We start from the raw sequence: 27,500 nt of genomic DNA on the forward strand, positions 1-27,500 counted from the left end.
ACTGTCACCTTCCCTAACCTAAAATCACTTGCTACACGAACACTCACGGCGCGAACGACGGGGACAAAAGCTGCCCGGTGCTAGGAGAGATTGAACGGTAGTTGGCAGGCAATCTTCTCCAGTAGCAAGAAAGCGGTTCTTGGCCAATCCCGCAACGCCACAAAACGGATTTTAATATTTCACCACCGACGACGCACACTGCACACACATACACGCACACACCCCGGTTGAAATCGATTCGCGGATGGGGATGACGAGGAGGGGCTGCTAGTTCGCGAATCTTGTGGGGACAATATTGGCGACACCGGCGACGACAACGTTAGGATGATGAGCGCCCGTTTTTCCTCCTTGCTAACAAACCACGCGGTTCAAGCGGCAAATTCCTACAAAAAAAAAACCGGCAGCTGCGGCGGTGGCGGCAGAACCGCGGCACACAACGGCGGCGGACACGCACGGGCAGCAGGCACAGGGGGAGGGCTCACGTGCGGCGCGGGGAATCCGGGAAGATTGCACCACAAAATGCACGGCGACGGATTTCGGCGGACCCACGAAAGAGTTCGCTCGTTTTCGTTTTCTTTCGGCAGGGATTTTAGCGCAAGGCGGCGCGTGCAGGAGTTTCTTCTTCCTCTTCCTTTTTCGCGAAATGTCAACGGTGACAGCTAAAACGTCAGCGGCGTTTGGTTGAAAACGAAATGGCTAGCATCGTTTGCTTGCGCCGCGTGGTTTGATCGATTCACACGAACGCGCGCTAAATTCTTTCGTCGAGTTTCCAGGATCCTTGAGGGAAAAAGAATTTTCGTTATCCCCTTTGAGTGCGATTCTACGAACACATAAGGGACGATTTTCTGGAATTTTCCATACCTCGAATAAACTTCCACACCGCACATTCCATCTAATCTTGTTCTTTCATTGAAGACAAATGCTATCCGATTCCGCGAACGCGCAAACAGGAGTCCTGAGTCGCTCGTGGCCCCATTGCAGATGATTTCCAGTAGCAAGTATAGTAAACACCGTCGCGACGACTTTGTTACCACACACAACAATGGGAATTTTATTTACAAAACACATGATTACGACACAACACAACACGCGCTTAAAAGACTGCATTAAAAACGAAACAAAAAGATAAAAGCTGCGCGACGCCACCCGTAGCCCGCGGGCCTGCTGCTCCTACACGTTATCTTTTTCGTGGCACGCGTGTAACCCACTCCCGATACAGGCGGCATAGCCAATGAGGTGAGGTATGACGTTCTGTTCATACATTCCGCCGAAAAGATGCGACCAGGGCCCGTAAGCGAAGAGAGCCACATCATCTCCACCGTGGGTTTCATACTTCATCGGCACCACTTTCGGATACTGGAAGTCGTGATCGCGAAGCATCGAATCCGTCAGCTGGACACGTTCACCGTGGGGTCCGGATTGCGGTCCTCCGGGACCGTTGGCGTACGATAGAGTCGTGTATGGTTTCCGATCGCCATCACTGAGCTGTCCGTTCAAACCAAGAATGTTGTTACCCCGCTTAGCGTATCCCGACAAGGACATCGTATGCGAATGGTCTGCGGTCACCAGTAGCAACGTATCATCGGCAGAGGTTAGCTGCTGGGCTACTTGAACCGCTTCCGAAAGCTGTACCGTTTCCGAAAGTGCTTTGGCCGCCTTGGTGAAATGGTGCGCCAGATCGATCTTTCCACCCTCCACGAACAGGACGTATCCTTCGGGGTACTTTTGGAGCGTACGGATTGCTGCGTATGTGAGATCACCGAGGGAAGGGTCCACATCGGGACGAGCATCGAGATGAAACGGTAGATGATCCGCACTGAATAATCCCATCAGATAGTCCACCTCCGTGAAGTTGAGTGCCAGCAGATCAGCCCGATTCGAAACGTACCGGGCCGTTCCGAGCGGTTTACTATAGTACCACTGGGAGATCAGATTCACACCGTCCATCCGCTGACCGGGAATGTTGTCCTCATCCTTCAGTGCCTTCGGAATAAACTTCCGTCGGCCGCCACCCAGAATGACTCGCAGTTTCTTGCCCGTCTCACCGTACACCAGCTGGCTAGCAATGTCCGGGCACTGGGTCGGATCGGCACCGAAGCGCGCCATATCCGCATCACACTCCCAGTCCCGGTTTGAGGTGTGCGCGTAGGTACCGGCTGGACTCGCGTGCGTGACTCGTGTGGTCGTTACAAACCCGGTCGCCTTGCCGGCCGCCTGTGCCCATGCCATGATCGATTGCACGTGATTTCGGGTGTCGAGGCTGGCGGCACAGTTGCTGTAGTTGACGGCCGCCGTTACACCGATCGTGGCATAGTTAGCCTTCACACCGCACAGGTACGCCGTGGCCGAGCAAGCCGAATCCGCCACCTGCTTGTCGATGCAGTAAGTCTACACGGCGGAAGGTAGGTAGAACAACAGAGCCGCAGATTAGAAATGGTCTCAGGGCAGCGTATCATCACGTTCGGCTAACGTGCCCGGCCGTGAAAGCTCATGAAACTACTCTTTGGCGCCATCGCACGGGTTCCTATATTCAAAATCCATCTCCAACTTTGCACTTTGTTGCTCCAGCAGAGCCACCAAGAGCCACACACATTAACATTCAGCAGCAGCTCTGTTGAACAGTAGCAGCAGTTGCAATGCTCACCTTCACGAGTCCAACGTCCGGGAACTCTTCGAACGAGAGCTGGCTTTCCTCGCCCGTATGGCCTTGCTGCTGACCGAGATACATACGGCTGGCGGCGAGCGTCGGTATCGACATGCCGTCACCGAGGAAAAAGATCACATTTTTGGCCACATTTCGGTTCGCGCGCCGCATCAGATGCTGCTTCACTTTCAACTGGGCACCGATGTTCCAGTATTGAGCCGTTGTCTCAAAGTCCGCCGCCGACACTAGCCTCTTCTGGCGTACCACCGGTCCTACCGGTGGTTGAGTTCCTTTCGCCCGGGATAGATCATTAACATCATCATCATCAGCATCAAGAGCGGCCGGTGTCAGTGATGGTGGCGGATGGATCGCTGCTCGAGTGGGTGTAGATAGAGAGGAACGGGGTACAATATTTAATGGAAGTGTAACGATCACACGGATGCGGATTACGCACTCGATCACTCGCATCTTTCTCCCTCTCTCTTCCACGCGTCGCGCTTTTTCACCCTTTTTGCCACAGAAAGTATGATGATGATGATGTACTGAGCACAAATTGATTACCAATCAGCGATCAAATGGTGATTACAATTTTGCGGCTTCTTTTATCGATACCACCGATACCCGCCGAAACTTACCACTTTCACTCTCGGTCGTATTGACGGTGGCTTGGTTGGTGAACTTAGGCAAAGAAGAATCGGCCGTCCTTGATCGGTCAGCGGATTGTTGGACGATCGTTTGATCACTCTGATGCACAACCACCAGCAGCAACGCAATGATGATAGCAGTGGGCCGCCTACCAGCGTCCATGGTTTCGTTCGTTGACGATCGCGGGTTGTAGAGTGATAGGGCGGTGGCGATCCGCGTGTGCCAACAGTTCACCTGCGTTGTGCGAGCGATCGACGTCCGTGGGTTACAGGTGTGCCGGTTACACTGATGTGGTGCTGTGATGTATCAGAGCATTCATAGACAGCAGATCAGAGCGCAGAGCCTGAAGAGCTGAAGAGTATGCGCCACTATCACCTACACGTGTTGTCACCGCAGCGATGGCGTGTGAGGTGTTACTGTTTTAGCACTTCACGCAGTAGCGTCCTTTTATGGTAACAGGTCCCAGAGAAGAAGAGAAGGTCTTGGTGAGGAAAATTGGCGATTCTGCAGGATGTAAATTCATTCATTACGTTATCATTGGACGGGTAATTCGGGATCGCAACTGCACATAATTTGCGCAAACCTTGCATACCAGCATGAACGTGCGCTATTTTAACAGTCGGCTAATTCGCAATGCAAACAAGCGCGGAACGCTAATTCGATGCTTCTTTTTATTTTATACGCACACAAATGCTGCTGCAGATCGATTCATATTCGATTGTTTTCTAAAGAAATAATTCAAAGAAAATAAACACTATTCTGGAACCGACAGGAATCGTGCTGGTGTGCCCCAAAACCAACCGGTTTGAGAAGTTGCGGGGCAGGGGCATGAGCTCCCGGCAGCTTGTTCTTGGGTTCCGTTCGGCCAGTAAATCGTGTTCGGCTGAAAAGGTTTGTTTAATTTGCCCCTTTTTTTTAAAGAGTGGTTCGACTTTAGCGGCGAAATTTTGAAAAAGTGTGAGCGAACTCAAAAGCCCCAAGTTATATGGCCAGCCTCTATATGGCCAATTTATCGTGCTAAAATGCCGAGCACGATTTTCCTCGCGATCTGTCAAACCGGAGGCCGCTCGAAGTGATTTTTGCCGGAAATTGTGCAGTTTTTAGTAAATTATCCAGTGAATTACCACGCCAGCAGCCCCAAACACAGGTCCGGTAAGTTCCTCATTTTGTTTAATTATTCGCAAAATCGCTCCGTGTTCGCTGGGCCCCGTTCTGCACGTGTACCGCCAGCGCGCCCTGCCGGAATGTAAACAATTGAACCCTTAAAGTGCCAGCGATCAACAAAGTGGAACCGGAACAAGTGGCTATATCGATACATTCACTTTTATTATCGTGCCTTTTTGAAGTACATACAAAACATGAATTACTCTTAAGTGCCTACGAAAAGAAGCATTACCAACGCTGCAACCCTTCGGAGTGGCAATCTTGGCGTCATGGCGAGATAGAAACTGGTTCTTACAGTCTAGAGAGTGTGGCCACCGGCATTTGCCGGCTTCCCGGCCACAGTAATTACACAAATAAATAATACTTTTCAGTCGGTACCGGTGCCCGGTACCAGTAGTCGCCTGTCGACGACAACGATGACGACGACGATGAGCTTATCACAACTGCTTAATATGGGAGCAGCTCTTCGACTTGGCCGGTCGTGATTCCTGTAGGTGCTGTCTCAGATGCCGGTGGTACGGGCAGCTACACCCATTGTCTTTCGGGTTAAGGATCGTGGCGGTTCCGTTCCCGGCCGTTACCGGCGATACTGCTGTTGGCCCCTCGGACGATTCGCCAGTTTCGGACGATCGAGAGCTACAGGAATCCACGGTGCGGCCTCCTCCTAGTCAATTGCTGGCCTCGTCCGTGCTGTCGGTGTCGCCGTCGTCGTCGTACGTCTCGTTCGTGCCACTCCGCTCACCGTTCATGCGCGACGCACGCTGTAAACTCTCCAGGATGTCATCGGTATCGATAATGACGATCGGTGTGCATCCATCCGTGAGTTGCGAGCTGGCATGGAATGAAGAGAGTAGCAAGGATTAGGATTAGGGTATTGCGATTAATAAACGAACCCACGCGGCGAAAGGGAGTCGTTGACTTACCGACTGTTTTGTCGCTCGAAAATCTCTCTCGAAACGCTGCGCGTGAAGGAGAAACGGGTGGACATGCTGCGGGTAAGCTTTTTCGGTGTTTTCTTGGCCGTCGGTGTTGCCGGCTCTTGCACCTCCTCCGGACACTCGGCCACCAATGTCTCCTCGGCGTAATTCTTAATTTCCTCCCAAGCGTAATCTATCGTGAGGTGAATGAAGGATAAGGGAACCGGTTAAGAGACTCATTTTTGCGACTACGAACGCCTGTTTTTGTTTGTTATCAGTCCACCCAATCCGTTCTACCTGATATCAGTTCACATTGCGTAATGTTGCATCATGCTATGGCGATAAAGCACGTGTGTACCACCATGCGTGTGAATGTGTCATATCCGTTGTGTCTCCACCGGGTACTGCTGGCCACACCACCACCTGTAGCCATGACCCATCATCAGCGTACCATCATTATCATTCTGGTCGGCGGTATCATCGAGAGTACGGCACCGTACCGTGCATAATATCGGGTGTAAAATCGATAAACGACAATTATGCTAATCGATCGCAATGAGGCGGAAGCGGGGGAGCGCCCAGATGGTGTTAAAACTGTCGCTTCTCTGGTGGGGGAGAGACTTACCGATGTGTTCTTCGGTGGCGTGCTCGTACGTGACGCAAAATCGGATGATGTACTTGCCGCGTACCATGGCTGGTGTCATGTGGAACTTGCCCGATTGGTTGATTCTGGCCAGCAGATCCCGATTGATGCGATCCTGTTGCCTGTGTCAAACAAAAACAGAAGATGGTAAAGAGGTTGTTGGCCGTCAGTTGCACCAGACGTCGCATAATTCGCAACTCGAATAATACTCACTTCAACCGGAAGCACACCAAACCCAGGTTGACGTCATTTCGCACCTCGAAACGATCGTCGGAATTGACGAGCGCCTCGAAGCGCTTGGCCAGTGCGATGTGATTGCGGATGTACTTCTGCAGTCCCACGATACCGTACGAGCGGAAGACGAACCAAAGCTTCAGCGCACGGAACCGGCGGCTCAGCGGGATGCCATAGTGCCGGTAGTCGATCGCACTGCTGTGATCGTGCTGCAGATAGAGCGGATCGACGGCCAGTGCCGTCGTCAACGACTTCACATCCTTCACCCACATGGCGGAACAGTCAAAGTTGGTGAGCAACAGTTTGTTGGGGTTCGTGTTGAACGAATCGGCATATTCGAGTCCCTCCTTGAACCGGCGCATCTCGGGCAGAATGAAGGAATTGCCCGCGTATGCACCATCGACATGGAACCAAATGCTGCGCACCTCACGGCACACCTGCCCGATCTCGACGAGATTATCAAACACACAAGCAGACGTCGTACCGACGGTGGCCACAACGAAGAAGGGCGTCAGTCCCTGCGCCATATCTTCCTGGATCGCTTGGCGAAGCGTGTCACCGCGGAAGACCCCGCGGCTGTCGGTATCGAGCGCGCGCAGTTTCACGATCGCCATTTTAGCGGCCTTCTCGATCGACGAGTGTGCTTCCTTCGATGCGTACGCCACCAGCTGTGGCAGATAGACGCTGTCGTGTACGTCGACGTGGGGACCCTTCAGTTCCTTGATCGCGCGGGCCCGGGCCGCCATCATGCAGACGAGCGCACACTCGGAGGCCGATCCTTGCAGGACGCCTCCACCGCGTGTACCCTTCGCATCGCTACGGAAGAACGCTGGCAGATCGAGCGCCTTCGCGTACCAATCGAGGACGATCGTCTCCAGCTCGGTTGCGGCCGGGCTGGATGCCTGGTGGTGCGAATGGAGGAAAGATCGGGATGTGAGAGAAGTGAGCGTGGTGAAAATGGGCACCGCGAGTGCTCAAGTGCTGCGCAAATGTTTGCTCTCCGCCACTTACCCATGAGAAACCAATTGACCCGATCGCACTGCTCAGCATGTCGCCCAGGATCGATGGGTAGGAGTTGCCGGCCGGAAAGTAGGCGAAGAATCGTGGATGGTTCCAGTGCACCATATTCGGCATGATCTTCGTCTCGACGTCATCCAGCATGCGCTTGAAGTCTTCGCCCTTCTGCGGTGCCTCATCTGCAATCGAACGGTACAAGAAAGGGAAGATCGTTGGTGAGAAGAGGATGCCAAAATGAAGGTCATGGTGGCCGTCGTCATCGCCGGCCACCGTCGGGTGGTTAATGGAGAGTAGTAAAATTGCTATGTTTACTCAATAAGTCAGCGATCGAAGCGTCGCTAGTGTGCGTGTTGCGCTCGATAGAGCGCGCGGAATGTAATTTTAGTTGGCCAGCCCACCCCCCCTCGTTTGTAATCGTATTAACAATCAACCATTGGATTCCATTCGGTCACGATACCTCGTAAAATCCTTTTCGGCACTTTTGTGGTCATTCTTGGAGTTTCGGTCCGATCCGGCTCGTAATATTTACGTTGCATCGCGATCATGCACTGCGATGCACTTCGTTCCGCTTACTATGATGACCATGTCTATTTAGTCACTTGATACTCCAACCGGTCGTACACGGTGCGTTACCATGCGCTCCGTTACCATGGGATCGAAGAGCCGTGCCGAAGAAATAGGTTACGTTTGCCGAATGTTTAGCATCCACGAACGCCCCTTGTTGTTGTTCAGGATAAAAAAGAGGTTAAGCATCACCGATCTGTATGTACCGATGAATGGCAGCATCTTCAAACGTCCTCAGTCAACCATCATGCTGCACCAACCTAGCCATCAACCTGGCTGTTGGCTTGGCATTTCTGGCCATCCAGTGAATCCCCTCACAAAATGACGGCAAGGAGTTGTTAATAAGGCGAATGAAAAAAAGGAAAAAAAGAAACGACCAACGCCCATATCCGGGAGATTTCCCAGAGATTAGCACCGGTTCGTGAGGTACAGAGCTTCTGTTCTGTGTAAATTCCGCCATTTCGCCTGCCAGCCCATTCGTCTCTTGCTTGGACAGCGACAAGCGCACTCGTAAACGCTAGATCAATAAACCGCGCACGCCACAGGCTACTAGATTCTGATGTAATATATCGGCTTCTACGGATCGCCTGACACAACCGGCTGCGACCGTATCCAATTTAGCGGAAGCCCGTGTCGTACACGCTGTTTACAAACATCGCCGCGTTTTCGGTCGATTGATGTGCCGATAATTTGTGTGACAATCCAAGTGACCAATCTCATGCTGCTTTCGTAGCATTTTGTTCAACAATCGCATGCTCCGGATCTCGGTTTTTGTTGCTTCCGGCCTAACGAAGTTTTTCGTGGCGGGAGATTTTTTGGGGCGCGCATTCTATTGTCTGTCCAACCACATACATTCCACTGCGCTGCGAAACAACTTCCGGTAGTTTCGCTCGTCCTGTCGTCCCGCTTGTCACGAGATAACAAACAAAAAAAAACGTGTCACTCTTGACACCTACGTCAAATCGCACGGTAAAGATCAGCAAGCGGTGGTGGTCCCCAACGAGGCGGCGGCTTAGCCAAGCGATGGGGTGTGACATGTGCGGTCCGGTTTCGTTCAAGGCAGATCGCCATTCTCCAAATGGTCTTGAGCTCAAGAGGCGTCTTGGAGAGGTCTAAAACGTGAGCAATTGAAACCTTAACGACGACGATGCTGAGCGGTGGCTCGTGCCGTTGAAGGGATAACATTGAACTCGTTTTCACAGGTCCGTGTGGAAGGGTAAGCCACAGGCGAGCCAAAACGGATTATCGCATACGGTGCTGGGTTAAGCCTGTGCCCCCGAGAAGGGATGGCTCGGTCAAATGTACGTCAGAGTATGGGTCGGCGAGACTGGGAAGCAGATGACAAGAGGCCATAGCGCAGCAACGGGGCCAGCAAATGCCTACACACTAGCACACTGGGTGGTGCTATCGGGTTTGGTGAGGTGAAGGGAAATGTAATGAACCGAACACAACGCTGGTAATTAGCTGCTTGTTACTGAGCGTGTCACGTGAAGACGGTACTATACTGGACTAGAAGATAAGACCGTGTGTCGAGCTTTTCTATGCTATCAGCATTCCGTCTGAAGCATGATGGTTCTTGCTGCACTCTCACTGGCATGTAGCTGGCAATAGCAGAGAGTACATCTGTCTGCACTTTTCGCAAATGGCTTGTGTCTAGTCCACACTTAGAATGTTGTCCGTTAATGTATCCGCGTCTCAAATGGTTGTTACAACCTAGAACACAACGCGCTCCACCTCCACCTACCTGGCAGCAGTTGACGCAAAAATCCCGGATCCACCGTCGGTGCGACGTCACGCGTATCGATCGTCTGACCGTAGTCGCAGATGTAATCGATCATCTGTTTACCGTACTTTCGAAACTCCTCCGTGTTCATCTTGATGAAGCTGTTGATTTATCACGGTTTTCTTCAATCCGCCTTTTTGCTAACGTTCCAGGCAAACACAACACACTTGTTATCGGGGTGGGGGAGGGAACTCCCGTTCAAGCTACTCTTTCTTCCACCGGTGCACACTACACCGGACACGCAATTCCAATCGATCACTTCTTAATGGTAGATCGCTTACAGTCAACTGATGGCGCACTGTGTTGGAGCGCACTCACTGGCACTCTGTTTTGACCGATTGATCTCGCTTGAATATCTCGTTTATGTATACCAATCAAACACTGTTGAACGTGATCTCGGATTGTGCCACAAAATTATCTCGTTTAGATTTTTGGAAGGATACCACACAGCTTCTGGCTTCGTGTGGTTTGCTCTCTTGCTCGCTAGGCAATGCTTGCGCTCGCGCTAAAAGATCGTTACTGCCGGAGTTCGGGACCGCACGAAAGCTTTTATCGTCGCGAAAGGCCGTCACGACGTCGTCGTCGTCGTCGCGCCTTTGCAGTGGCCGCGAGAGCATACTCACAGAGAGATAGAGCGAGAGAGTCGTCGGTAGGTCGGTTCCTTTTGAATAGTGATGACGTGAATCCTCGGTCACGGTACTCATCTCCCGGCTATGAAATTCCGCGCGAGTATCGCGAGTAGTTTCTCATTCGGGCGTATTCCGGCTCGATGGGCTCGCCGATCCACTGGCAAACCCCCGGCGTTCGCGCAGATTGGCCCTTGATGAGGGGAGGGACAGGCACTCGAAGAGTGGCATTAGAGGTTGCGCTGATGATGCGCTGCGTGCTTAGTCTCCACGTGTTCCGCGTCAGTACAGCTGTTGTGTAGTTGGTGCCGTGTCGATCCAGAAGTCCGGCCCATTCCTGCCATCCGGTAGCATAAGGTAGGGAGCCAGCTATAAACCATTTCGCAACATGTATCAACACTGCGCCAGGCAACGGTCTAGACCGGTCACCCGCTTGGCCCGTTGGAAGTCAATATTGAACATGCCAGCGGTGGGCCCCGCCGCCAGTGAGTCGATTGCGGCGCCGCTCGCTTATCAGAACGTAATCGATATTTAAGCAAATGAGCTTCTGCACTTCAAAAGGCAGCCACGGCCGCGGTATCGTTATCGTCGTGGTTTTCGTGGATTACTCTGGACGAGTAGAGTACTTTGGCAAGCATGATACATGCAGTCCCAAGAAAAGCACCGCCCGATGATCAGCACATTCCTACAACTATTGCATTCCTAGCATTACTATTGGACGTTACTCATCGAATGTTGCTGCTGATCAGATCGGTTACAATGTTTGATGCCTAGGATGTCTGCATCCTGGAATGATGGGCTCGCTGAAAACGGTTTGGGCCCTGCCAAATGGCCACATGATTCATATCCTGCAGACGGATGATGACTTCATGTTGTCTTCAATCGACTCCTGGCGCTGGTATTTCCTTTAAGCCGGCGGAAAAAGATCGAAACCGGATAGTCTTACTCATGTATGCCCCCTCCAGGCAGCGGTGTACCAAAAAAAAAAAGACGAGGGTCTGAATGCGAGAGACCCAATGTGGCCCCAATGAAACCAGGCCAAGTTTATGTCCGATCGTGGTTTCAAAAGAATATTCAATGGTCACGGTAGGATGAGCCGGCCGGTACCGGTGTTTACAGAGTCTCTAGGGCGTACCTAGAGTGCGTGGGGCTTTAAGAAGTCTTGTGCTTCACCACATGCTCTGACCTTTTGCTGGTCTTCCTTAGAACCTGCTGGGGAGAAAGGGACGGAGTGTTTGCGAGTGCAAGTCTTCAGGCTGCCACATCGTAAAACGATTATTTACATTAAACTCTCCGTGAACGCCTTCTTTTCAGCTTCAAGGTGTCCATTTCGCTTTAACGAGAAAAAATTCTTTAAATTCCGCACACAATTCGATCTGCTGATTCATTGGACCATGGACAGAGTAGGGTATCTTCCCGTGATGGAGGGCAGCTATCATATCTTACTGTTTACTATCAATCGTCCATCGATCGTGCTTCCTGGTGATTCCCCGTTGCAAGACCTTCACTACCCAAGACAAACGCTGCCGGCATATCGGTGGCTCTTGTGGTCAGCGGTCTGGGAAGTGAAACACGTGCTGCCCTCGTGATGACGGCGACCACGAAGACGACGACGACCGCTGACAGTTGCCTCGCGGACAGCGCAGATCGATCAAGCCGGTCTGACGTAATGTTGCGAATGTGCACGTTGGAGTCGTACTTTGGACCCACTCTTGTGGGACAGCCCGTTTTGCTCAGGTCTTGCGCACAGTACGCTGGAGCCAAGGCAATCAAAGTTTGTCAATTAGCACGCGCGTTAGCATTTAAGCAAATTCCAAACTCCGTCCGATCTCTCTCATTGACCGTTGACCGTTGTACCCGCAAACAGCCAGTACGTGGCGTGCTACTCATTATGCCAACTTCTACGATCATCGTTGAACGCGTTTAAAGATTTCGGAGGGGGGGTCAGCTGAAGATATGATTTAGGGGCCCGTTGATGATGCTCCCTCGAGTGACGTCATGAGATGCTTTCAAACAATTTCATCGAGAGAGAACCGCATTTGCTCAAAATTTATCGTTTGTTTGTCAGCCAATTCGCGGGCGCTGGAAAGCCGGACGCACGCATCGAGATGCGGATGTTTGAATGAAGCCAGAGCACCGCGCTGACCGTGGTCTGACGGCATACCAACCACACGCGCCCACCAGATGGTGTGTTGTGCTCTGTTGGGAATTCATTGATGAAAACGCGCCCCAAGAAATGATGCCACGATACATACTTCGCGTGTCCGCTGGGGTTGGGCGATTCTTCATTTCCACCAGCTGGCCTGGCTTGGCGTGTTTGGAACGGGCGGTGAATCACGTCGCTGATATGCGCGCGGGGGACTTTTCGCTTTTAATCTAGCACAGGTGATGTTGCGCCGCGCTCCCCTTATCGCTCTAATTACTTCATGTTCGTTTCACTCGTTTGATGTTCGAATGCGGGAATCACTAGCTTTAGAATGGGATTTTTTTTATCAGAGTTATGATTCTGCACTTATCATGTTACGCGCGTGCTTGCCTGCGTGCGTGTGTTCGTTTGTTTTTGTTGCCGATAATCAATTTAGCCGCTGACCATTTGTGGGCTTTGCGCAGTGATATAATAATCGATGGGGACGCCTGGTGTTTAGATGATGAGGCATATGGTCAACAGAATGATATCTTTATCCGCACGGAAAATGGCGCCTTTACAAGTGAAGATTTGTGGACGAAACTGATCTTACAGTTTTGCAACAACGTTACTATGATTGACAGCATGCAGCATAGTAACAACCCCATAACAACCATAGCATAGTTAATGTGATTGAAATATACTATCAATCAAATTTGACACTTGGTCGTTGTGCAAATGCTTTTCAGTTAATGAAATGTGTTTCTAACTTTTAGAAGCCATGTTTCGTGTGCGTATCACTGTATTGAACGAGAGTTTGTGTTCACACACACTTACACACACTCACTGTGATCGATCGGGCTGGATAGCAACAGTGATAAGATGCGGCGCACTTATCGAAAGCCTCCCAAAAGATGCGTCCGAATGATTCACCAGCACGGTGGCTTATCACGATCGCGAACTGGCGTCCCATGGAAGCTTATCATGCGAGGAGATGGTGATATGTGCGACTCATTGAGTCCGTTACCTTAGAACATCATTACCGGGTAGACCAGAGGTTGGTTGGTTGCGCACTTAGCACTCCGCTATCTGATCAGATGTTGCGATTTCCAGCTGCTGACTGAGTAATATGCAAACATGCTGGATCGTGGACTGTGAAAAGCGACATATGGGCTTGACTGCGGAACCAATCGATCTTGTTTGACGTTGCATACGCTAGACTGAAGTGAGTTTTCCATTACGTCGTTGCACTTAGAAAGGTAAATGTGGTGACAAACTGAAGTAGGTAGAAATCATAAACTGCGTAAAGGCAAAGCAGCTGGTGTATGTTTTTAGCTGCGAACTGGCCTGTTATCTGTGCGAAGGGCTTGCAGTTTGTGTTAATATTACTGAGCAGTTAATAGTGAAATCTGCTCAATGCTGCAAAAATGCTCATCAACAACAGCAATTTGGATTCTTACCTTGACATAGAAGCAGTAACCAAGTGGTTATCTTCTAACCAGCATAATCACCTGTGGTCTATGGAACAAACTGGATCGTCACCGTCTAGCTACCGTTCTGGACTGATCTAGCACCGTTGCTAAACGTGATGGTCCCACAAAAATGGTGGGGATCGTGCATCGCACTGCAATTTGCGATCACACGCCCTCCGTTGTTGCTCGAGCTTTTCGGAGAACAAAACATAAACTCCGATATTGTTTCGTAAAGCACAATTCCCCTGGCAATGGACAATCGCTTTCGAATTGAATCCCACCAAGGGGATTGCCAGTGTGTGAACAGACCGAGAACAACACCAATCACGAGGCAACAAGGTGCCAAATGGCCGTGGTGCATCACCGGGGGTGACAATTAGGTTAACACAGTTCTGCCGCTTAGCATCACCTCCCGCAACGGTGCGGCTCAGCTGTACTTGGGCGGGCGATGATTCACTCGTTTGTTCCGTTGCTGAAATACCGCCGGCATGCCGCTTTGAGGTGGTGGTTTTGTGGGAATTTGGACCATAAAATTCTCCAAAAAACACAAACCAAACTCCCCCCCCCGGAATTGTCCATGAATACCTAGGCCAAATAAAGGGCAGGGCAACTTCCTCTTCATCTCTGGTGCGTTGATGATAGAAACGATAGTCGCTGTCTTGAATCGTCACAGCAGAAATAAAAAATAAAAAATGATGCAAAGTAAACAGTCCAAAGTCCACCATTTCGATCAATGGTGGAGAGAGCGACCACAAGACCCTGCCGGATTTTGCTCTTGCGAGTGTCTAAGCACATGAAGTATGGGTACGGTTTCTCCTTAACGGCAACCCAAATAGACCCACACAACAAACATGCAACGTCACGATGAGTGCGTCATCGGTTGGGCGAATTATGCGAGCTATGCATGGCTACAGGTACACCGATGGTGTGTGTGTACAGAGAGATCGATCACTTGTCTGCCGCTCCATCGAAACCCAATACTCATTCATGAAGCCGCTGTCTACTCTGTGCACTTCGCGTGAGTCTGCAGAAATTTGCGGTCCGTGCCCGCCCAATGCTGCTCGCTTTGGGGATTTCCTTGTCTTCTACTTTACACCCAGCGCGGGCGCGCGCATGCGATCGGGCATTGGCTTTCTGCCTTCAGACTGATCACCAGAGTATGATGATGGCCGTGGCATGCGGGGTGGCATGGCCGTGATCCTCTTTTTTCTTTTCATTCCTTTTTGACCATCCAATGTTTTTAACACTTCTATCGCACCGTCGCGCACTCGATCGCATTGAGTAATATTTTTGCGCAGTTTCGTCATCAAGCGGAGGGTGGCACTGGTCGCGGCGCGCGGCCTGCCTTGACTGACACCGGCGACGAACCGATCGGCCGGAAGATTGGCACCCGCAGTCAGTAAAACGTGTCGAATCGCACGCGCAAACTCCGCGGGTACATAATTATGTCGCTATGTATTCCTCTACCGCCTCGACACAGTCTTCGACTTCATCTTCGCCCTGGTATTTGTGAACCAATTTTGCGGTTTCGAGGAGGCGCGCATGGTCGATCGAAGGCGGAACCGGTTCCACTTTTTTGGGGGCTACCAAGATGAATCATTGGCCCGAAACTGTTCAAACCATCCCCCACTAGCGGGTAGCTACAATTTCACCATTCGCCATCAGCACCTTCTCAAGATGGATTGCGGTTGCGGAGCGTGAAAGTTCATCCGCTTGACGACCTCTCGGACCTGTCGCGCGGTTACGGTTGAAGGCGCACGTGACGCTCGTCAGGTGTATTCTCATCCCAGCGTGCACAGGCGTGCTAGCGTGACCATGGTAACCGTGACACAAACAGAGAGTTAAATGTTTGGATCGTTAATTTATTGCAAATCTCCTCGCTGCTTAATGCTGATCGGTTGTGGCTTTACAGGAGGTGATCTGGATGAAGTTTTTGTAGAAAAGCCGGGCCCCGTTTGCGAACACATCGCAGGGTTTCAGTTTCCCCAGCAAACAGTCCTTCGCCTTAGTAAGCATGCTAAGAAAGAAGAAGAAGCAATAGCAATTAGTAAAATAGCCAGATAGGGTTCCTGAAGTTTTTTTAACGGCCATCAAGAGGACACTTACTTGCAGAACTCCTCGGACAGGTTCCTTCGGTTCAGTTGGGGCGTGATAATGAAGTTCATGTTTTCGGCTGCACATGTGATAAGGTGCACGTTGAGGTCACGCGTACACGCATCATGCTTCTTCTTGTCGTACACTGGCCAAATAGATAGACATTGACAGGTCAACTCTAGAGTAATCCTAATCCAGTAGCTTTGTCTTACCAAAATTAGTTCCATTGCTCTCGCAGAGAAAGTCCAGAATGTCACGGAACCAAGCTCGCAGGGAGCTGAAGATCTCGAAGCTTTCCTCATCGACACAGGTTCGCACGAGTTCAACGAACGGATCGAAGCACTTGACTCCTTCGTACAGCTTCGGACAGTGTCTAGTCGGGAGCAACAGGCATTAATCCATTGATCGAGGGGTTGGCACACTAAGGAACACATGATCTCTGCGTGCCTGCTTACCTTGTGAGGATCACTTCCTGGTTCGAGGCATCCATTCGCATCGAGTCTTCGTTCAGCTGCACCACATCGAGCGTATCCTTTAGGCAACGCCGTACCGTTAGCCAGGAATTGGTGAACTCTGTTTGCGTTATTCCCTTCAAATCGCACTGCTGCTGCGCGTACTTCCAAAGCCGAGTGTACGAGAAGTCGAGCGGTTCTGGTGGTTCCACTGTGGCCGTTTCTTCCGCCCGGCAACCGATCCCAAACAACAGTACTACCAGTAGCGGGACGAGCAACATCTGTGTCCGGAACAACATGGTGTTTCAATGAATGGCGCCGATGAACACTCGCTAGTCTGAATGGCTTGGGCGCTGCGGAACAACTGATTGGTACCACGGGCGACCGTTGGGTTACCGTATGCTGCTCACCCCATGGCCCATCCGGTGCGATGATAATGTGTATTCATCGATAACCTGGTCTCGCCCTCCACGACCTACTGGGATCGTCAGGGTACCGAGATTTTGTAGAGGTCAATTCCGTGGCGTGTACGTCGACGTATGGCGGTGGCGACCCCGCGACCACTGATAAGGCCATCAGACAGGGCAGACAGGGTATTGTTGTTTGCTTCGGAACACACCCCATTCTAGGTGCGCCGACATTCGGCGTTGGAACAATTGCGCATTTTCGATAATAAAGTGCGCTCACCTCGCGTGGCACCCCCCGAAAGAAGTGTCTCACGAAGATGCGCTGTTTAGATTTGGAAACGCTAATGACTGGCTGGCTGGCTGGCTGGATCTCTCTCCCGTTCATTTACTCTGCCATATTCCTAACTGATGACGATGACGACGACGCACGCAGCTACTCAATAACCCCGATCTATCTGGAAAGGAATTTCGGAACGGTTCGGCTTGCCTTGGTGCAATGTTAATGACCAGTTCCGATCGGCGGCGCAAGTTGCTTATTACTATAGAATTCTCTAAAAATAAGCGATCACCGGAGTGGATGCGGTGAGAAGTCCATAAAACCCGTATAGAAAGACCGACGCCGATTTGCCGTTGGGTTTCGTTCAATCATTTGTTTATTTGTGTGTGTGCTTTCAGTGAATAAATACAGCGATTTTACTTTCAACAATTCGCTACCACGAGCGCTAGTAGAGTCTAGTTCCATTTATAGTCCATTTGTGGTGAGGGGATTTTGGAGGGAGACAACCAGTATCTGTTGGCGGAGTCTATTTCAATCTGGTTGACTTCGTGTTGGCAGATTTGGGGCAATGTATTGAGTATTGAGGAAGAAAAGGTAACACGACATTTTGGCCATATAGAGCGTAATTAGAGCGATGCACTGCAGCTGATGGAGGGAGATTGTACGGGAATGACGGGAATGATGGACTTTATTTGCCGGATCCGTTACTGTTCGCTGATGCGGCCGCGGCTGCAGCGGATGAGGGATTAGGCGATGTGCCACGCTTTCGCTGCAGTATTGGGGATTTTTTGGGCGACTTCAGCAAGGTGATGCCATTTTCGGCTTCGGGCGAAGGTGAGGATCCACCCGTGGCCGAGTTACGGCGTGACGCCGACAGTCGCATCATGGTGTCCAGGTGACGGAACCTAAGCGGCAGACGGAAAGTATTGTTTATTCCGTGGCAAAACGCATCGTATGATCTTACCTTAAGGTGACATCATTTTTAGATCCATCATCGGCCGATGCGAATAGGAACGCCAGAGGCCAGCTGATCCACGTAGCCGAACCGGGAGTCCTGGAGAAGGAGAAGATGCATAAGACAATTGGAATGCGTTGGAAGAGTTATAGCGACTCGCTAGCGGATTACTTACTTCGGTGACTGCACCGTTACTACGGTACCATCGTGTCCGGGTGAAGTAAGCTCGCCGGACATTCGGTGCGGTGTTTGGGCCTTGTTGATGGCCGGATTGTAGATCTTCGGATCGCTAACCATGCGCACAAAGAAGGAGCGCTTCTGGGCGAGCGTGTGTGTCTTGCGTCGATCGACAATCTCGCTCACTTCGTCTGCCTGCTCCTTCTCGAGCGTTTCCGCGGCAAAGTCGCTAATCACATCCCAGGCATAATCTGTCGGTGTACATTTTGGAGGACACAGGGTTAGTCTGATGATCCGTTCCTTGGTTCTCTCGGGACCACCTTACCTATATCTTCCACCTTGGCATTTTGCGCCACGGCACAGAATCGAATTACGTACGTATCGTTCACCGAGGCCGGTACCATGTGCAGTTTACCGGATGCGTTGATACTGCTGAGCAGCTTCTCATTGATACGGTCCGTACCCTTCAATCGGAAGCACACGAGTCCCAGCTTGACATCGTTGCACACCTCGAACCGGGCATCCTTTAGCACTAGTGCCTCGAAGCGCTTGGCAAGCGTGATATGGTGCCGGATGTAAGCCTGTAGACCCGAGATGCCGTAACTACGCAGGACGAACCACAGCTTGAGCGAACGGAACCGACGGCTCAGCGGTACACCCCAGTGGCGGAAATCGATGGCGGCATCCGAGTAACCATGCTTCAGGTAGAGCGGATCGACAACCAAAGCCGACGTTAGCCGGATACGATCACGCACCCAGAGTGTCGAGCAATCGAAGTTCGTCAGCAACCACTTGTTGGGATTCGTGTTGAAGGAATCCGCGTACTCGATGCCCTTCAGCAGTGGCTTAAGCTCCGGACAGATGAACGCATTACCGGCGTACGCTGCATCGACGTGGAGCCAGACGTTTGGGAATCGCTGCAGCGCAGCACCTATCTCAGCCAGATCATCGAACGCACAGGAACCGGTCGTACCGAGCGTGGTCGAGACGAAGAATGGTATCAGCCCTTGCTGCTCGTCTTCCTCTATGGCCTAATAAGGGAGCGTGAGAGAAGGTCTTAATAATTTTTTTAAAGACGGAGATGTTTTAGAACACTTCATCATAGTCGTTGAACACAGTGTGCCATCCTGTTGCCATCGCATAAGCAACGCGCTGGTTACTTCAATTAATACTCTTTTATGTGTCCAATCAGGATCGATAGATTCGGCAAGGATCGGCGTTGTTGCTTCGATTGAAATGCCAGTCAAAAGCACTGCAAATTACAGGCCTGAGGCCATCACTTTTGATGCTGTTCTTTCCTTGCCGCTCCTGGTCGTCTCGTTCGTTCGTTTTAAACACACCCACACACACAGCCACAAAAAACCCGCATCCGCTGATCCGTGCATCTTCTTCCCAACCGCAGGCAAGTCGCACACAGTCGCCGCGTGCCATGGATCCACCGGAGAAGGAGGAGGAGGACTTTGACATTTCGCGCCGCGATGCGAAACGGTTGGCGGAACCACTCATTAAGGCCGGTTACGCGGACGGGATCGATGCCGGGCGGCAAACGCACTATCAGCGCAATTTTGACGAGGGCTACCGGAAAGGGTTTGCGGATGGATTCGGGCACGGTCAGCAGCAGGCACGCCGCCTGCTAGAGCAGCACCAAGGGCAACCGGCTCAACAGCAACGGCCGTGCTAGCGAGGAACGAGATTCGACTTCTTCATGGGTTTTCTTTTGATCGAATAGTAGACACCCGAGGCCTGGCAGGCGTTAAAAAATACGGATGAGGCTAGATGAAGATGTTTAAAATGAGAAATCGATTAAAGGATAAATAGATTACATATTCATAAAGACCAGAAGCATGTCCTATAAGCAAGATGAATCACATCGATTGCGCTATGTTCTACGATGAATGAACGAAGGAGGAGCTGTTGTAATCGATGACCATGTTTTGACACTCTTTCAACCAAAACACAACACCTTAAACCTCCGCTCTCCGAGGAAAGATATTTCGTTTTTCCCGACCCGTCTAGGTCGAAAATGGTGCGAGGTGCAACCGGAGTACCAACAACATCTGCTGTCTACGCTCCATCGCAGGCGCACCCTCGTGAGTCACGCCAGGGTTCACGGTGCCGGACGTAACGAGCGCCTGTGTTTACAGTAAATGGAAACTCTCTTTCTCCAAAATCGAACCATCGATTGGAGTGGTGGGCGTAGGAACATCAGCAGCTGGCAGCTACTATCTTTTCGGCACCTCTTCACCTACCACCTTTGCCCACCTATTCAAACGATCCGGGAAGATGTCTTAAAATAAGACAAACACTCTCCCGCACGAGGCCACCGACTGCGATTTCCCTGTTTTGGTTTCGATCCTTTGGAGGAGCTTTGTTTACAACCGTGGCCCATCACCATCGCTGGCGCATCGAACCCTTATTTGGTAGTGACAGTGGTTCCCTGGCAGTGCGCTGCCCAAAACCCCGAAAATCCCCGACCTACCTTTATCAGAGTATCGGCCCGTAGGCAACACTTTTCGTCCGGCTCGAGGATACGCAGCTTCACGAAGCTGATCATGGCAGCCTTCTCGACGCAGCTGTGTGCCTCCTTCGAGCAGTACGCCATCAGCTTGGACAGCAGGTGGCCCTCCTCGACGAACGGATGCTGCTGCTTCAGATACTTGATAGCTTGAGCACGGGCGGCCAGCATCGTCACCAGGACACACTCCGAGGCAGACGTCTATAGGGCAGAACATAAACGACGACGTTAAGAAATGCTGTGACAGTTGATGAGATGATAAACGATATTTGGCTATCGGTACCTGTATGACGCCACCACCGCGACTGCCCGGTTTAAGGGCCAGAAATGAATCCGGAAGCCCTATTGCTTTGCCTGCGGGCGAAACGGAAGAGATTCCTCTTATAATTAGTAGCTGCATTTTAATTAACGGCTCGACACTTTGCCTAGGCCCGGGGGTTAATGGTCAAACGTGGAACAAGGTTATGATAGTTTGAGATAGTTGTTAAGGAGGATTCAATTGTCACTTCACGGCAACGCTGCCCACTGCGCGGCGTGGGTTTGAGATTAGACGAGCGCACCATGCGATCTAGGGCGATAGAATGATAAGATTAAGACTGCGGCCCATTTCGCGGCCAAAGGAAAAGTGAAAACCTAGAGTCTGTCGGAGGGTGGGATGGTTTTGATCTAATTAAAATGCAATTTATCATCTGCGCCAGCGTGCCGCCGCCATCAGTTATCACGCCCGCGGAAGGCTCTCTCTCTCTTTAGTGCGTAACAAGTGGTTAAAATTTCATCAGCTCCTGTAACATTTACAGCAAAACATGCCTCGTTCGCTGGCATTTACAACGCGCGCCCCGACATCGAAGAACCGACCCAGTTCTCCTCGGTGTGAACGAGCATTAGAAATCGTCACCAGGATGCTCTCGCTCTATAGTGTCTCGGCAATAGAAACTTGCCGGGGGGTTATGCGCGCGTTCGGTGGTGGGGCATCTGGCATCCATTCTATCATCGATTATTTATGATAATGAGATGCCGTTACGACCAGCAGCTAGCACCGAGGCGTCACGTTGACTTACACTAAGGCATCCGGGGGTTCGCGCTCTCGGTTCCCTAGCATGCTGCCTGGAAGAGCACTTTCAAGTTAAACCGAAACATTTTCCTTGGAATTTTCAGTGTTTCTTCACTGCTATGCTGCCATGGTCTTGCGTGGCTCTTTGGCTTTAGAACCGCAAAGGCACTCGCAAAGTTGGTGAGTCATGTGTGAAGTATGTGAGGCATTGCAATTAATTGCGCGAGATCTAATAGGTCATCGGGATCTGAGTTCGTAAAGAATTTGTTAAATATATTAGAAGCTCCTTTTCAGCGATCGCTATAAGTTTATGAAACATGTAATTCGATCATGTTGAGCGGCAATGGCGATCATAAATCTGCCTCATCATGCCCATAAATTGGTGATCACCAGCTGATTTGAAGTGCCATTTCATTATGATCTATGGATGCCTGAACCCATTTCGTTCGTTAAAACTCCGTCGATTCCATCACGGCTTCAATTTGTAGCCGCTTGTGTCGACAAAACGATGAAGATGTTTGTTTAAAATAATTGAGGGATTCAGAGAAGGCGGTGAAATGGAGAAGAAGGAGCGGAATTCATTTGTGTTGGTTCCGACACATTCCCACCCCTTCTTCCCCACCGAAGCAAGCTTCGAGAGACTGCTATTTTTGGCCCCCAAAGTTTGTGTCTAAAAATACTCGAATTCATTCATGCGGCCCCACCCCGCATCTTGTTTGGAGGTCCGTTTGTCCATCTCTTACGTACGGATTGTGGTTTTGACTTTGAGTCACGACGACAGTCACGGCACTAGTACAAGGTTCTCCTTAATTTCGCCGATATGACGTCTTGAGTGACGTGCTACCACCGTGCTGACCGTGATGCTGCGGACTTACCCAACCAATCGAGTACGATCGTCTCCAGCTCGGTGCAGGCCGGACTGGCGGCCCACGAGAACCCGATACAGCCGATACCGTCGCTCAGCATATCGCCCAGTATCGAGGGGAACGAGTTGCCCGACGGGAAGTACGCATGGAAGCGCGGATGCTGCCAGTGCGTCACACCGGGCATAATCTTATCCTCGACATCCTGCATAATGCTCTCCCACGGTTCCGGATTTTCCGGAGCCTCATCCGGTAGCTGCAGTCTCAGGTAGCCCGGTTCCACGCTCGGCGTAACGCGCCGTTGCTCGAGCGTCTCGAGATAGTTGCAGATGTACTCGACCATCTCGGTACCGCGGCGACGAAACTCTTTGCTATCCATGCTTCGCAGGGCTCTGGAAGGGATCAAAGAGACAAAGTAGATGAAACCATTCGTCGACATGCCAACAGGGGTGTCGGATCGATCTTCCTGTTTGTCGTCAAGCGGTAGACGACGAGGACTGCGCAATCGAATTCTTTGGAGAGAAGCTATTCTAATCTGTAAACAATTTGCAAATTCCACCGACGTCGCGACGACCATTAATCCGCGACCGGCTGATGCAATACCGTAATGGGCTTGGGCTGGGTGGCCTGTGGCACTCTTTTTATAGGCCTTGCATGCAAGCCGGTGGGCAGTTTTACGGCCACGAGATTGGAAATTGTAAATAGCAAAACAGCTGACTGTCTGCCTATAATACTGCGTTGCGCGCTTTGCGTGATGCGGTCAATGTTCTTGATGCATTTAAACACCACCCCCCTTCTCGGATTGTAGGGATCTACACGGAGTGTCGACGGGATTAACGAAGATCGAAGCTAGTTACCATCTTGATAGTGTCTAGTTTACTTCCGACGGTTAGCAACTGTCGAGCCGGTGCGCAGCGATAGTGAAGAAGATGGAACTATTTGGGCACCGTTAGTCACCACCCGGGTCTAATTGCGTAACTGGGATGTCTCATCTTGGGTTTTAACGATTTTCTGAACGGTGTCTATTTAGAGAAGTAGATAACTCATGCATGATTACGTCAGAAGGTAAATCTAAACACTGATCACATAACGATACGGTCCAGAATGTTGAGATTCAGTACAAGGGTGCCATGGTGGCCAGTAGATGGGCACTAGGTAATACTTCTCCTTATCAAACGCACTATAACTTTATTGGACTGTTTTTTTATTTTCGTAGAACAGATCTCATTGCCATCAAACACATCATTCAGTCTGAACCTTAGTGTCTTCATGATAACCAATATGTGTCGCTTGTCTAGTATGGGGTTTCAAAGCTGTTATAGAACACCACTCCACAAACCACTACAATTGATCAGATTTCACTCAATCACTTTATCAATGTTATGATGCGAAAATCGTTCCGTACCTACCACTTGTTGCTTCACTGGAAACACCTTTCTCTCACTGACTGCTGATCCTGATTGTGCTTACACGGGCACAACGGTACTGACCAAAGGAGGAGGATCCTTGTGCTGCTGACACTTTCGCACACTTTTCCAACCACTGTGTGAACCGGACGGTGCGAGTTCTCGGTACCAACTGAATCAACTGAATCGTCCTGCCGGTCAGCATAGATCCTTTCGTGGCTCGAACCCGGTCTATCTTTCTCTCGTTCGCTGTGCGTACGCATCGTCCACTAACCAGCATCCTTTCCAGCCAACCTTCATCCTTCATCATCATCATCGTTCATCCTTCCAGCTATAATCAGCGTGTTCTCGTCGTCGCGGCAGCAGTGGCGTACGAGATAGCGATTCCCGGTTGGGAACCAGATCCTTTCCTCGTTAACACTTCGGCATGGATCTCGTTCTGTGCACCGAGCGCCCCGAACACGACCGGAATCACATCAGCTCGGCGTCCTTTGTGGTGGAGAAGAAGAACTTTTGCTTTTGGAGGAGTACTTCGTTGGATGGCGCATTCCGATGCGTACTGCCGTATATTCGGTCGCTACCGATCCGGCGGTGGTACGCTACCAGACAGGAACAGGGGCACCAACGCACGAATATGATGTCCTCGTCGGGGTACGCAGCAGTAAGAAAAAGTAGAAAGCAACGAAGCCAAAGGATGATGACGACGACGGCAGTGGCGGCACCGTATCGATCGGCTTCTATCGAAAGAATGTTCTCCGCTGCGTTTTCATGCTCCACGCGGGGGGTTGATGATATCCAATCGGGGAGTTTTTTTTTGAGATGCCATGATGCTGCCTGGATGTTGGAAAACAATTTCCCGTTCCCACGATAAAGAGGAGTTCCCTCTTCACTGTCACACCATTACCCGCCGCTGATCAGAGGGTTTCAGAAAGGGGAAAAGGGTCCGGGACCACGGGATGTTTAGCACCAGCCATCCTGCCCATTGATGTCGATGTTGGTGGTTGCGCCGAATGATTTCTGGTTTTTTTTCCTCATTGACGTCATAATGCGGTCGGCCGTTTTTGGCCGGAAGGGCTATTGCAAGCAGCACCCCATCGCTGGGTTATCAGAATCCGCTGACATGCAAACGCAATACGATTTGGGGAATAAAAAGAAAGAAGCTCTTTGTCCTGCTTCTGCGAGCTTCATAGCCTACTATGCACGCATTGATTTTGAATTTACATCCTGTAATCCTGCTGCATGTTCTGTAATCCATTGTTAGGTTTTTATAAAATGCAATTAAGTTATTCGGTATTTGAATAAAGAGCTAAGCAAATAGTATTAGCTAAAGTCTCTGGTTATCTCGCGGTCAGGGTCAACGGTGAGCTCGACCTGATGCCCGGGGAAGCATCAGTACGCGAGCACGTTTATGATTTCCATTCCTCTCCACTGTTTGCTTTGTTTTTTCCATCTCGACACAATCAAATCAATTAACTTTCAATCACCTTTACCTCAAGCCACCGGCACTCGGCCGGCCAGCTCATAAATCAATGAAGAGGCGGCGGCGTGTGCAGTTGCCGTTAGTCATCATTTTACGACGAGACGTGGTTTTGAGTGAAATTGGTTATTGTTGGGAGTGCGAGACCCTCATTACCCTGTGGGACATGTTCGCCCTCCCCGCGTTCTCGGCGCGGATGTTAAAATCCTGTACTTCGACCACAGGCTAGGGACAGGACTTTATTATGTCAAATTTCGTCAAGCTTGGAAGGGGCTACGCTATTGTGACCGCGAGCAACGGGGGTTATTGGAAGTGGAGAGCATTGGAATTCCCGGCCCCGTGCGTTAACACCGTTTTCGCGATTTCGCGGCGTTGAAAATAGGCAGAGGAGGTTCGCGATCGATGCTCTGGCAGCTGATTGACACCATCAATCATCATGCTGCCATGGTGCCAGGCCAGGCACCGAGCCAGCCAGATTTCATAACCTATCGAGGGCGTAAGGGTACCTATCGCTTATTCTTCGTCGTAATTTATGCCATTGACACCGAGGACGCCCGCTGTAATTAACCTGTTGATAGATGATGATGATGATGATGATGATGATGAAGATAGGTCCACGAGGAGTATGTAGTGTGATGTGGAGTACGTTTTATAATTCAATTAAAGATGTTTTAATAAATTTTGATACACGGTATTGCACGGATACATTTGCAAGAGTTCTTCGTCTCCGTATCATACAAGTTACCAGGCACCGTCGAGGTCGCTTTCGTCAGGATTGCAACATTGTCGCATTCGATGTGGAGAGGCCACTGTCACGTTGTCTGGACTTCGATCGGAACAGCAGACTGCCTTAGAGTGTCCCGTTTCACGTCTTATTGGTGCCTTGCCAATTTTCCTAAAGGGGTTGAGGGATGTTATGTAAAGAAATTGTTCTGTTTCTTACAAAAAAAAAGAGAGCCTACAACAAAATCATTCCAACCGCTTACAATGTAGTCGCATCACGAAGAAAAGGCAATCGCACGAATCCTGTAGCCCACAAAAGGATAAGGGAGGATAAGAGAGACGCCGTTGCGGATATTTCTGAATGAAATTCTTGCACGCCTCCCGCATAACTTCTTGGCGCAAACCGAGTGCCTGGCCCACGGGAGCCCACGAGGGTGATTCGACCTCCCCTTTCTAGCGTCAGTCTAACCAGGGACATATCATCTCATCGCTAGTAGTGCTCCTGCGTACTGTGCTGGGTAAGAACCAATAGAACGCGTGCCCACTTGGAGCAAACTCACATCTTTCTCTCTCTGTCTTGCAGTAGATGCGGGATATCGAAATGGTGGATGAATGGATCGGAGAATAGCTCGTGGGAAGGAAGTGGAAGGACAGAGGAACGAATCGCTAGCAGAACAATGAGCAAATGATGATGGGAACTTGTGAGCATCTTCGCGGTGTGCCTTCTTCATAGCACTGATAGGAATTGGTGGTTGTTTGAAAGAAAATTAATTCGCACTTCTCACCCCTTGCGATCCTTGCGGTGGCTTCTCGTATGCGCCGGTCGTAATAGGTTGTGTGTGTGCGTCTCGTGTCGTTCGGAGATGGAAATGATGAGAATGATGATGCTGTATCCCATGCATGAGCGGATCGTTTGGAAGGTAAATCGAACGAGGAAGACATTTCACTTCGCTTCACTAGCATCAATGATTTGCTGTTCGTCTCAAAGGCGGCGTTGGTTTCTCCCGACACGACTACTTGGCTGTCAGTCGCAGTTGGCTGGAGGTTGTCGCGCACTGCTCCTCGGCGATGATGGGTAGAAGGATGAGCTATCTCGTCGTTCCATTTTATCGTTGTTCGACTTTCTGCGGACGTGCGAAGTGGTTTCGATCAATTAAATTAAACATCGTTTGCACGCGCGACTCCTTGTAGACGCGGTCGCTTGCCGGTTGACTGGTTGATCAGACAACATGATAGGCGATGTTCAGGGCAACTAGCTGTGCAGTATTT

General features: G+C 50.7%; 6 protein-coding genes across 10 annotated transcripts in view; 1 reads left to right on the forward strand and 5 right to left on the reverse strand.

Annotated features, from left to right (window-relative positions):
- Positions 1–877, reverse strand: part of LOC125954708 (importin-7) — an 8,200-nt gene extending 7,323 nt beyond the window's left edge. The window contains exon 1 of the mRNA XM_049685212.1: positions 1–877. This exon is cut by the window's left edge and continues 112 nt beyond it. The gene's annotated coding sequence lies outside the window, so the exon portion shown is untranslated.
- A 289-nt stretch (positions 878–1,166) lies between these two features.
- LOC125954716 (membrane-bound alkaline phosphatase-like) lies at positions 1,167–3,401 on the reverse strand. The gene is made up of 3 exons (XM_049685233.1): positions 3,280–3,401; positions 2,645–3,015; positions 1,167–2,388 (listed from the first exon to the last, which is right to left on the reverse strand). The coding sequence occupies exons 2-3, from the start codon at positions 2,813–2,815 to the stop codon at positions 1,171–1,173; spliced, it is 1,389 nt and encodes a 462-aa protein (XP_049541190.1). The 5' UTR covers positions 2,816–3,015; positions 3,280–3,401; the 3' UTR covers positions 1,167–1,170.
- A 926-nt stretch (positions 3,402–4,327) lies between these two features.
- LOC125954717 (uncharacterized) overlaps positions 4,328–27,500 on the forward strand; it is a 25,207-nt gene continuing 2,034 nt past the window's right edge. Inside the window, exon 1 of one of the 3 annotated variants that reach the window (XM_049685235.1) lies at positions 4,328–4,441. The gene's annotated coding sequence lies outside the window, so the exon portion shown is untranslated. Of the gene's footprint in view, positions 4,442–10,460; positions 10,595–27,500 lie in introns of those variants that run through there. The other 2 variants (XM_049685236.1, XM_049685234.1) reach the window with 2 other exon arrangements.
- LOC125954714 (aromatic-L-amino-acid decarboxylase) lies at positions 4,595–10,150 on the reverse strand. 2 transcript variants are annotated; one of them, XM_049685228.1, is made up of 6 exons: positions 9,573–10,150; positions 7,259–7,443; positions 6,227–7,149; positions 5,996–6,135; positions 5,377–5,563; positions 4,595–5,284 (listed from the first exon to the last, which is right to left on the reverse strand). In XM_049685228.1, exons 1-6 carry the CDS (start codon positions 9,700–9,702, stop codon positions 5,122–5,124), a joined length of 1,728 nt encoding a protein of 575 aa, XP_049541185.1. In that variant the 5' UTR covers positions 9,703–10,150; the 3' UTR covers positions 4,595–5,121. The 2 variants fall into 2 exon arrangements, with proteins under 2 accessions (XP_049541185.1, XP_049541186.1); XM_049685229.1 differs by lacking the exon at positions 9,573–10,150 and adding an exon at positions 7,722–9,539.
- LOC125955665 (uncharacterized) lies at positions 15,597–16,679 on the reverse strand. The gene is made up of 4 exons (XM_049686804.1): positions 16,384–16,679; positions 16,141–16,301; positions 15,941–16,073; positions 15,597–15,851 (listed from the first exon to the last, which is right to left on the reverse strand). Exons 1-4 carry the CDS (start codon positions 16,677–16,679, stop codon positions 15,719–15,721), a joined length of 723 nt encoding a protein of 240 aa, XP_049542761.1. The 3' UTR covers positions 15,597–15,718.
- LOC125954713 (tyrosine decarboxylase) lies at positions 17,457–24,151 on the reverse strand. Of its 2 annotated transcripts, XM_049685226.1 has the most exons (8): positions 24,035–24,151; positions 22,638–23,017; positions 20,995–21,065; positions 20,676–20,912; positions 18,522–19,227; positions 18,195–18,447; positions 18,029–18,118; positions 17,457–17,969 (listed from the first exon to the last, which is right to left on the reverse strand). In XM_049685226.1, the coding sequence occupies exons 2-8, from the start codon at positions 23,002–23,004 to the stop codon at positions 17,753–17,755; spliced, it is 1,941 nt and encodes a 646-aa protein (XP_049541183.1). In that variant the 5' UTR covers positions 23,005–23,017; positions 24,035–24,151; the 3' UTR covers positions 17,457–17,752. The 2 variants fall into 2 exon arrangements, with proteins under 2 accessions (XP_049541183.1, XP_049541182.1); XM_049685225.1 differs by lacking the exon at positions 24,035–24,151 and having other exon boundaries at positions 22,638–23,068.

This window comes from Anopheles darlingi, chromosome 3 (assembly GCF_943734745.1).
Source record: "Anopheles darlingi chromosome 3, idAnoDarlMG_H_01, whole genome shotgun sequence".
In the NCBI taxonomy this organism is placed as follows: domain Eukaryota; kingdom Metazoa; phylum Arthropoda; class Insecta; order Diptera; family Culicidae; genus Anopheles; species Anopheles darlingi.

Excerpts from the sequence above, each read along its gene's own strand:
- LOC125954716 (XM_049685233.1), bottom strand. The coding sequence starts at position 2,815 with ATGCGGCGCGCGAACCGAAATGTGGCCAAAAATGTGATCTTTTTCCTC. Across the intron at positions 2,389-2,644 it reads CGGACGTTGGACTCGTGAAG|ACTTACTGCATCGACAAGCA; the intron begins GTGAGCATTGCA and ends TCCGCCGTGTAG.
- LOC125954714 (XM_049685228.1), bottom strand. The coding sequence starts at position 9,702 with ATGAACACGGAGGAGTTTCGAAAGTACGGTAAACAGATGATCGATTAC. Across the intron at positions 7,444-9,572 it reads TTTGCGTCAACTGCTGCCAG|ATGAGGCACCGCAGAAGGGC; the intron begins GTAGGTGGAGGT and ends GTTCGATTGCAG. Across the intron at positions 5,564-5,995 it reads CGCCACCGAAGAACACATCG|ATTACGCTTGGGAGGAAATT; the intron begins GTAAGTCTCTCC and ends ACCTCACGATAG.
- LOC125955665 (XM_049686804.1), bottom strand. The coding sequence starts at position 16,679 with ATGTTGTTCCGGACACAGATGTTGCTCGTCCCGCTACTGGTAGTACTG. Across the intron at positions 16,302-16,383 it reads CAGGAAGTGATCCTCACAAG|ACACTGTCCGAAGCTGTACG; the intron begins GTAAGCAGGCAC and ends GCTCCCGACTAG. Across the intron at positions 16,074-16,140 it reads GAGCAATGGAACTAATTTTG|TGTACGACAAGAAGAAGCAT; the intron begins GTAAGACAAAGC and ends CTATTTGGCCAG.
- LOC125954713 (XM_049685225.1), bottom strand. The coding sequence starts at position 23,064 with ATGTCGACGAATGGTTTCATCTACTTTGTCTCTTTGATCCCTTCCAGA. Across the intron at positions 21,066-22,637 it reads GATCGTACTCGATTGGTTGG|GCAAAGCAATAGGGCTTCCG; the intron begins GTAAGTCCGCAG and ends TTTCGCCCGCAG. Across the intron at positions 17,970-18,028 it reads AAAAATGATGTCACCTTAAG|GTTCCGTCACCTGGACACCA; the intron begins GTAAGATCATAC and ends TCTGCCGCTTAG.